This window comes from Pyrus communis, chromosome 3 (assembly GCF_041283825.1).
Source record: "Pyrus communis isolate YQ-2024b chromosome 3, ASM4128382v1, whole genome shotgun sequence".
Classification (NCBI taxonomy): Eukaryota; Viridiplantae; Streptophyta; class Magnoliopsida; order Rosales; family Rosaceae; genus Pyrus; species Pyrus communis.
In genome coordinates this window covers 19,966,148-19,976,440 of record NC_142567.1, presented here as the reverse complement: position 1 = coordinate 19,976,440, position 10,293 = coordinate 19,966,148, and the positions used below count along the sequence as shown (strand labels likewise).

The window sequence follows — 10,293 nt, the reverse complement described above, 5'->3', positions numbered from 1 at the left end:
CTCTACCACTTCGGCTTCAAACATAGCTCCACTCTATGCTGTCAACTTCCATTAAAATTAGCTTCTCTCTTTTCTGATTGGTTGGAGTGAACTCATTCTATTTTTCAGAAGGACTAGACTTTAAAACGCAGAAAGTAATCTTCCCACGCTTGAAAGCCAAGTACATAACTTGAACCAAATTTCAAGCGAGATAACATAACATCCCACGATTACTATAAAACCAAAAGTTTGGAAGAGATCGACCACAAAACAACTGAAAGATACCAAAAAAAAAAAAAAAAACCAAAAGTAACATTCAGATTATTACTGCTTGCAATTATTTTAAATTATGGAGAACATTGAAAGGAAGAGGTTGGCCGTTTTGGTGGGGTGCAATTACCCAAACACCAGAAACGAGCTGCATGGTTGCATAAACGATGTGCTCACCATGAGAGACACACTTGTGAGTCGGTTTGGGTTCGATCCGAGCGACATTCAGCTGTTGACTGATGCAGCAGCAGCAGCAGATGCTGGTTCTGGTGGTTCCTCATCAGTTTTGCCAACAGGTGCAAACATTAAGAAGGCACTTGGTGAAATGGTTGATCAGGCTAAACCAGGTGATGTCTTGTACTTTCATTACAGTGGCCATGGAACAAGGATTCCCTCATTGAAACCAGGCAACCCCTTCAGGCAGGATGAGGCAATTGTGCCTTGTGATTTCAACCTTATCACTGGTGGGTGTTAAAAATTACTAATATGCACTATATCGTGTCCTTTTAGTCTAGTTATTTAATTGTTCTAATTAATTTCTCTCTTATATGTTATACTTCAAGTAATGATACATGCATATGGATCATATTGTTTAGTCACGTTGCAGTTCACATCACTAACATGAGTGAGACCTACTCATACGATCACATCTCACTTTTATTAGAAATGTGGTCTACAACGTGGTGCAAATAGTTTTATACTTTCTAATTTACTGAAAATAGTTATGTACGTTTATTATGGTAAAATGTGAGAGTTAGAGAATCTATATCCTTAAGAGTATATGTAATGATAACTTTTAAAATGCTTAAAAACGCTTTTAAATAATCAAAACATTTTCACTCGTGCATTTGGCAGAATAATATAAAATGTTTTTAATTACAAAAACAACTATAATTCTTTCTAGATAAACACTTGATTAAAAAACCATTTTCTACTTTCTATAGTTTTTTTTATTATTTTATTATTTTATATTTTTAATAATAAGAAAAACGCTCATAAGCATAAGTGTTTTGGACACCTCCTCTAATTTTTGTCATAATAACACATTGGTAATTCACCATGTAGATGTTGATTTTAGACAATTAGTGAACCGTTTGCCGAAGGGAGCATGCTTTACAATCCTATCAGACTCATGTCACAGTGGAGGCCTCATTGACAAGGAGAAGGAGCAAATTGGACCTTCTCATGTCACTGAAACTAGTAGCAAATCATCATCTATTTCCTCCAAGCCAAAGGCCATTGCTTTCGAGACCATATTGCACCACCTCTCATCGTTGACGGGAATATACACATCCGATATTGCAACCCACTTGCTAGAGTTGTTTGCAGCCGACGCCAGCCTCAAGTTTCGCTTGCCTCCGCTTGAAGTCCTCGACATGTTCGAGTCATCTAAGCCCGATGAAGGAATTCTACTCAGCGGGTGTCAAGCAAACGAGACTTCCGCGGATGTAACGAACGCAGTTACGACTGGTGGCAAGCCGTGCGGGGCATTCAGCAATGCGGTCCAAATGGTGTTGAAGGATCGCGAGGTTGAATTAAGCAACAAAAAGCTCGTGTTGCTTGCGCGACAAGTTTTGAAAGAACAAGGGTTTGAGCAGCACCCTTGTCTCTACTGCAATGATGAGAATGCTGATGCCACTTTCTTGTCGCAACTCGAGTAGCTCAAGCTTATGAAACATATGTTGGATATGATGTGATTTGTCAAAAAATTGAAGTGTATTATTATTGTTTCATTTTACAAATAAGGAAGCCACTGATATTGCTATTTCTTTGGCAACTTCAGAACTCAAAGTTTACCAGAATCTCTGTTGCTCTGTTGTTTCTTTGTTCCGCTTCCATCGAGCTCTTTGGTAGAATAAGTTCTTATTCGTTGCATCTATATCAATACAAATCACAAAGCTTCCTCCATTAAATATTCAAGAATAAATATTGCTATACAAAAGTAATCTCGAAAATGTATCCAAAGCCAAACAAAATTACACAAAATGTACGATACCTAAAACAATAACAAGACAGAAAGAGGACAAATTGTCTCTCTAACTTTGGCTGTAAAGTTGTACGCTCGACTATCTATTTAACAATCTTTAAGATACAGTAAAATTCCTTATCTCCTTTGGAAGTTAAGGTACTTGATGCCGTAGGCAAAGACGAAGAAGAAGAGGAGGACCCAACCAAGATGAGCAATGACGACAGGGATCAGAAAGTCGTAGTCAAAACCCAAGTAGTTTTTGAGAAATAAATCAACTCTTTGACGTCCTTGAATAGGAATGTCGATGTCAGTCTTGATATCACCAACTTGAGATGTGAAGATACCATAGATTGTCCAGGCAACGGGAGAACCCCAGTAGTACCACCTCCACCAGATGGGAATTAGCTGCAGTATTGAGACTTATATTAGGTATAAAGTAGTAATAGAGATGATCCGTAGCAAGGTAAACATATAAAAAAACTCGAAATGGGAAGAACAGTTCAAATGACATACCGGCCTGGGAATGAGAAAGCCCGAGAACAAATTCCAGAAACTCAAGAAGAACGACATAACAATTGCAGCAATTTGATGGCCAGGAGTCAGGGACACAACCATCATTCCGTACATAGAGAAGTAGGTAAAGCACATGAAGATGAAGTAGTAGAAGTACAAAAACTTCTCCACCTTGAACTTGTACCCGATCATGAAAAATAGAAGGCAAGAATAGATGAAGGTTTGGATTGCAACGTAAATTGTCTCAATAGCCACCTATAACACCAATATATATATGTCAATAAACAAAGATATGATATTATAATGACTACACAAAAACAAGCACATAAACGAGTGTGGCTGTCAATATCTTACCTGAGCAAATGCATAAGGCAACTCTGAATACATTCCGGCTGCTCTTTCACGATAGAAAACCGTTCGTTCAACCGCAACCACAGATTGCACAGCAGAAGCATTGCTAGCTCCAAGGAAGAGAACGGCGGAATAGGTAGCTCCCAAAAGATTGATCAGGTCTTGTTGTTTGTGTCTGTTCACAAGAAGATATAAAAGTTAAACGTTGTATAAGTAGCAATGTTTGGAGAAAACATGCAACGAATCACATTTCAAAGAAAATGTCATACGAAATAAGTAGCTAATAATAAAGTGCCTGAACTTACATCTTGTCTCCTTTGCCCCAGAAGATAACACCAAATAATATTCCAATGGAGATTGTCATGAAAAACCTAATGGCATTGTATCGTGAGTTCCTCCAGTATGACCAGTGTTGTTTCCAGAAGCATGCCTTGCATTGTGTTGCAAAGCTTTGGGAGTATTGTGTGGGGAAGTAAAGATCGCTGGAGCCTGGTTCTGGAACGCTTAGTTCCTTGATAAGTTCTTGATTTCTCCTGAACAAACGAAACAAAAAGCATGAAAAAATAATAATTAGCGCACACAGATTAGTGGATGGCAACGATGGAAATGAACAGAAAGCACAGCTACATGCAACTTACCTATAGAGATCAGAATTTGCAAATATTTCTGCAAAGTCCACATCATTCTGAGCCTCAATGGCGGCGGAGCTGACCTCCAACATCCAGGTAGCTGGATTGTAACCCTCTTTGATCTTTGCAACCCCTGGAATAGCCTGCAAGATGTCTTGTATTAGTCAAACAATTTAAGCTCATAGAGTAAGATGCATTTTGGATTGCATGAGATTGATGTTTGAAATTTTTTTTTTTTTAACCTAAGCGATTCAAGTATAAACTTACCTCAAAGTATTCAACAAGTTTGTGAGACTGGCGACCCAGAGGACCGGCATAAATCACTTGTCCTCCTCTTTTCATTAAGAAAAGCTGCAAGGCAAAACGATGTCAAGGTGAAATACTGTACACGAAATAATGAAAAATTCTAGCAATTAAACAGATTAAAAAAAAAGATCAGTTTGTACCTCATCAAAAGCTTCAAAAATGTCAATGCTAGGCTGGTGAATTGTACAGACAACAGTTCGTCCTGTATCCACGGTGTTTCTTACGGTACGCATAACAATGGCGGCTGCTCTAGCATCAAGACCTGATGTTGGCTCATCCATGAAGATGATGGAAGGGTTGGCAACCAATTCTACAGCAATAGTGAGCCTCTTTCTCTGCTCAGTTGAAAGTCCATCAACTCCCGGAAGTCCAACTAAAGCATTTCTCAATGGGTGAAGCTCGACCAAATCCATAACCTCATCAACAAACATCTGCATAAAGGAAAGAAAATAGATAATGAGAGTCAGCATATGTTTATGGGAATGAAACAATTTATGAAGAGAATAAATGCTCGAGTTGCTAAAAGTAGTTTTTGATGAGAAATCAGGAACATACCTTTCGTGTTTCGTTCTTGACATCTTTACCAAGACGCAGCCAGGCAGAGTACAGGAGAGACTCATAGACAGTAACAAATGGTGAATGAATATCATTTTGTTCACAGTAACCGCTGACCCGAGCAAATGTGGCTTGGTTCTTTGGGTAACCAGAGATGGTAATACTTCCTTCAATGTACCCGCCGGTCTTTCTTCCAGCTAAGACATCCATCAAGGTTGTCTTTCCAGCACCACTGACACCAACTAATGCAGTCAAAACACCAGGCCTAAATGCACCACTGACATCTCGTAGAAGTTGGAGTCGAGTCTCTTCAATCCCTTGGCTCTTCATTTCCTGGTAAAGATACAAAAAAGGTTAGCATAAACAAAACAAATTTGGAAAACGATTGAATTCTGGCTTTGCTTGTTTAGAACTCCAAACTTCAGAAGAAAAGTACTTACGGCAGGCATATCCACATAGTAATTCACATGGTTGAAAGCGAGTGAGAGGGGCTGGAAGGGTAAAACCATTCCTCGTTTGGCTTGATTATTTCCTTGAGAATTTCTGACTTGCATATCAATTCCTGTTATTGATCATTATTTATTAGATGAAGAAAATAATTGATGGTGAAGCTACTAATCGAGATGTAAAGCATACACCATCTTTTACAAACAAACATCCCGGTTAGGATCCACAAGAAATAATATTTGTACCTTCTGGACTGGATCGTCGCTTCTTATTCCATTCAGAGTCTTCATCATTCTCAATTAGAGTTTTAGTTTCACTTAGGGCTGAAATTGAGAAAATAATAAAATAGATAATCAGCACTTGAGCCATTACGGTAACAATACCTCATGACAGTTGAAAATTGTTCACTTACGATCTAAGTAGGTCAGTGCTGCCATAAAAAGAATATTGAAGAGAACAGTAAATCCGAAGAGCGCAGCAATACAAGTCCAATACCAAGCCTCTGTAGTAAACAGTCCTCTTTCCCTCAGAAGTACCTTTCCAACTGTGTTTTCAGAGGCATTGAAGACAGGCTGTGCAAAGGGATTAAAAATATCGTTAAGCTCAACCAGTTCGATTTAGATGTGAAAGTGTCGTGGTAAATATTAAGATACGGTGTGAATTATATAAACACTTCAGTTAACTTACTGCACTCCATCTTTTATCAAGAAACTCATTGATAGCAATTGCATTTTGCCCATACATCATAGGTGACGAATAGTAGCCCCATATCATCCACGGCTTGATGTCATCTGCACAATGAGATGGGATATTGTGAACATTTGATAACATGTGGAAGGAGTATCAGTCATCAGTGCAATCATTTTGAAATCTGTAAGGTGCTGGTGTCAAATTGGTAAATGCACCAGCTTACTTCGACAATGAAATGAGAAGGATTTCTAACCTTTAGCGACAACAAACCCTCCAAGGACAAACACCAGTAGCAATGTAAAGGAACCAATTGTACTCGCAACCACCTCTGTTCTTCCAAGGGCAGCAATGAAACGGAAAAGGGAGAGTGCCATCTGATGTACGCCGAAGAAAGCCAAAAACTGTTTGAAGAACCTGAGCATATGTACATGTCAGATTAAAGAATAATTCAATTGCATATCTTTCGTAATTTCTTTAGCAGCACAAAAATAAAGCTTTTGAGAATGATATGACTGATAAGATTGAAGCTTACCTACTGGCCGCAGGTGCAAACCCGATGGTGTAGTATGTTAGAACAATCCATATCCCAGATTCCATTAGTGAAATGGGAATTCTGGTTAGCGAAATGGGCAAGCCAAAAGCCCAGCCAGGATAGAACAGGGCATCCCTTTGTTTAAAGAACACAGGAATCCTGAAAACTGTCATTGCAAGCTCTGCCATTCCGTTAAACATGACGTTAATGAGACTGAAAAACAGTGCTCCCCAGAATTTTGCCGAATCTTCTGTTCTTCCAGCTTTCATTTCTGTTCTTAAGAATACCGTCAGAGCAATTGTAGCCATGATTGTTATCTGCGTAGTTTTGAATATGTACACGAAAGAGTTACGCTTCATCAGCAACCATTCCCTTGCAAAGCATGCCTTGAAGAGCTCCATATTGGATATTCCGTACTTATCCATCACCAGAGCAGCAGGATGGACTGATCTTTTATCATAAGGAACTCTTAGTTCCTCCACGAGACGTTGGCCAACATGAAAAGTGGTGAATGCCCGAACAAAATCGGATACTGAAACAAATCTGTAGGGTTGGTTCTTCTTAAACCAGTATTGTTCTTGGTCCTTCTTAGACGTCACTTCTTGCAAGAAGTCTGCAACACCTTTTCTGTCAGGGCATTTGAACCCCATAAATTCGAAGAACTCAAGCACGTTTTCACGTGGACCGTGGTACACAATCTGACCCTCAGAAAGAAGCATAATGTCGTCAAACAGATCATACGTCTCAGGTGCAGGCTGCAAGAGAGAGATGACCATTGACACTTCCATAATATGAACCATCTGCTTCATGAACTTGACAATCTGAAAGGTTGTGGAACTGTCCAGCCCCGTTGATATTTCATCCATGAAAAATGCTTTCGCTGGTCCAACCAACATTTCTCCTGCATTCAGAATAGACATTGAGAATTAGAATACCAGGAAATAGTTTTGTATCTTAACTACCATTCCTATCATACGAACCAAGACTAACAACGGTTTCTAAAAGAAATAAAAGCGCCAGTTGCAGAAACCACATTGGTGCATAAGTTTATAGAAAATCTTAGAAATATTTTATAACTTAACATGCAAAAATGACACGGTTGTTATCTTAAACACGCTCAGATACAAATATAAAGCGTAACATCACGGAATAATTCAAATGACATACAATAACGTACCAGTAGTTACACGTTTCTTCTGTCCACCGGATATGCCCCTTCTCATGTCATCACCCACCATAATATCAGCACAGATATCAAGTCCAAGTATCTATCAGAATAATTAAAAGACGTTAGCCTTGTACGATAAGAATGATGGAACAAGAATACAATCTTATGATTGAATCAACAAACCTTGAGAACGTAATCTGTGATCAAACTAGTTTCCTGGCCAACCATAGATGTGGCTTTCATGAATGCGTCGATTTCAGGATCGGGTTTGATACCTGAATCTTTCTCCCGTCTAGACAACTCTACCAGCATATCGTACCTGGTTCCAACTCCCAGGCAACGTCCGGAGAAATCCAATGTTTCACGAACTGTCATCTCTCCATAATGAAGATCATGCTGGCTAATATAAGCAGAAGTTCTCTGAGGCACAAATTCGTGGAATTCATGGCCGCAATAGGTCACGTTCCCAGTTACCTGTTTATAACACATCTTGTCAATACATACGAAAATGTATAGACGTACACGCATTAATCAATTGATAACTGTGATAAAACGTAATGAGATAGAGAAGATTACAAACCCTTAGATCTTTATCGAGTTTGCCAGCAAGTGCTTTTAGCAGTGTTGTTTTTCCTGACGATGGAGGTCCAAGAAGCAGTGTCATCCTGAAAAACAAAGCAATAACTTATGGTTGAAATTTGGAAACAAAACTACCGTCACACGAGCAGCATAACAAAAGATTAGTTTCCGTCTTCTTTTCAGAGGAACATGAGTTTGTTCATGATGATTGACTAAGTTTTTTTCATTGATGCAACAGAACTTACACTAGTCCATGAAGATGTTAAATTGGTAAAGCTGTGAGCATACCTTGATGGTTTAACAACACCGCTCACATCTTGGAGTATCTTGACAACTCTCTTCTTTGATTTTGAGAGTCCAATCAATCCAACTAGTCCCTGTTCACAGGTGCACATATAGAAATCTAAGATCCGCTGGCAAAATGCTAGATTAACAAGTAAGGTTCGGTATTAACAGATGTCGAAACAATACCTCAAGTTGGTTCAAGGTGGAATTCAGCAGAGTTGGAAGTGCTCTGGTGCCAACATACGCATCTCCTTCTATTGATAAATTCTGGAATCTAACCTCAACCTTAGGAACCTCAATTCCAACCCTGTTTCCAAATTAAAACACAAATTTACAAAAATAATCCAAAATTCCAAACCAAACACAATTTTAACAAGAAAACCAAGGAAAAACAAATCTTCGATTCATCTGTTTTCATGATTTCAAAGTTTATGTTTTCTCAAACCCCAACTCAAAGAGTTTCGAATATTCGCCACTAAGTACTTCGGTCTAGTAGTACTGTTCACTTGTAAGTGTGAGATTTTAGTTCGAATTTCTATTGAGTTCGATACCTATTTAGTCCTTTAACTATTAATGTAAATATATTGTTGTATCAAAATAAAAAACGTTTCAAATTGAAATCTTATTCTTTCCCTTTTCCCCAAAATTTCAATCGAACTCAACTTTTATTCCTACTGACTTTCTCATCAACCAAACAAACTACACAGAGCAGAAACAAGAGACAAACCTGTCATTTCTGGCTCTGAGCCTCTGCAAGAACCTTTCATTATCATCCTCCACGACCTTAAGTATGCTCTCCATCAACTGCTTCTTGTCTTGCGCCCCAAGATTCGCAACGTCGACTTCTTCAGTTACAAATCTCCCATTGCTCATGGCCTGTCTCAGCATCCCCCTCCTCATCCTATCATAAGTGGGCAGCCTCTCTATGGCGGCCCACTTGAGCTCCTCCTCCTCATCCACCGCCTGCTGCCGCCCGCTCCGCTGGAACACGTCCGGCGCGTTCCACATTTCCCGAACACTAGTCGACCGCCAGCTCCGCCGGCTGCTCGACTGCCTCGCCACACTGGACTGCCTAGCCAGATCATCTCCGGCTAATGTCGCCATTTTTTAAACTCCCAAACCACCAAATCACTCAAAAATCGAGATTTCAAGTATTGGATTTGACAAACACAACCAAATCAGACGAACAAAGTTTCAGAAAAACCGATTGAACTCCTATGTTCGAGTTGAAAATTGACGATCAGCAAAAGAATGGTTTTTTGCTTTGCTTCTTGTCTTGTCAAAATTCGTCACACATCGCTTCTTGGTTTTTCGTGAAGAGTGAGAAAATGTGAAGAGAGAGAGAGAGAAAAAAGAAAGAGATATTTCTGCCATTGATTTGGTTCAGCATTATATAGACTAACAAAGTCTTAGCAGGACAAAGAAGAAGAGTCTCCGAAAGAGAGAGAGGGAGAGAGAGTGAGTCGTCTCTGCCCAGCTGGCTTTTCTTTTGCTTTTATTTTTTATTAATATTTTTATTTCTCGTGTATGATGGGAAGCATGGGTGCTTAGTCAAAATCGTACCAATCCGTCCGTTCACACGGCGGCTGGGTTCGGAATTTCGAATTACGATCTCATCCCTCTTCTTAGTTTTTTTCATCTCCTTTTTTTTTTAACCGTTACAATTAAATCATATCAGCATTTTATATTATTATTTGGTGGTATTTCTCTTCACATTAAAGTGATAGATTTTAGGTTCGAATCTTGTAGATGACGAATTTGATACCAAATTAGGTTGCTTATTATGTGGCTTAACTAAACTCTCTCTCCTCTTAGTATAAAAATATCAATGTACTAAAAAAAATATATTTATGTACTAAAAAAACAAAAACAAAAAAGGAAAGAAAAGGGGATTAGGAGAGGTACTAAAAGAAATAAAAATAAATAAAAGAGAGGATAGGGGAGGGGAGAGACGCTTATATGATTTTTTATTTTTTATAAGGGTGACCGAACACCTGGCGGTCCGACCACACAAAACACC

At 39.0% G+C, this 10,293-nt stretch overlaps 2 protein-coding genes across 2 annotated transcripts; one reads left to right on the top strand and one right to left on the bottom strand.

The window, feature by feature from the left end:
- The first annotated feature begins 244 nt into the window (after positions 1 to 244).
- Positions 245 to 2,051, top strand: MC9 (metacaspase 9). Its single transcript, XM_068455083.2, has 2 exons — positions 245 to 713; positions 1,315 to 2,051. Exons 1-2 carry the CDS (start codon positions 329 to 331, stop codon positions 1,908 to 1,910), a joined length of 981 nt encoding a protein of 326 aa, XP_068311184.2. The 5' UTR covers positions 245 to 328; the 3' UTR covers positions 1,911 to 2,051.
- A 79-nt stretch (positions 2,052 to 2,130) lies between these two features.
- On the bottom strand, positions 2,131 to 9,749 carry LOC137715739 (pleiotropic drug resistance protein 2). Its single transcript, XM_068455082.2, has 20 exons — positions 9,001 to 9,749; positions 8,460 to 8,580; positions 8,277 to 8,365; positions 7,990 to 8,074; positions 7,593 to 7,883; positions 7,419 to 7,509; positions 6,242 to 7,142; positions 5,963 to 6,123; positions 5,707 to 5,810; positions 5,432 to 5,591; positions 5,265 to 5,342; positions 5,013 to 5,134; positions 4,573 to 4,905; positions 4,158 to 4,448; positions 3,979 to 4,062; positions 3,721 to 3,854; positions 3,388 to 3,615; positions 3,086 to 3,257; positions 2,732 to 2,986; positions 2,131 to 2,623 (listed from the first exon to the last, which is right to left on the bottom strand). Exons 1-20 carry the CDS (start codon positions 9,375 to 9,377, stop codon positions 2,354 to 2,356), a joined length of 4,347 nt encoding a protein of 1,448 aa, XP_068311183.2. The 5' UTR covers positions 9,378 to 9,749; the 3' UTR covers positions 2,131 to 2,353.
- Positions 9,750 to 10,293: the final 544 nt, after the last annotated feature.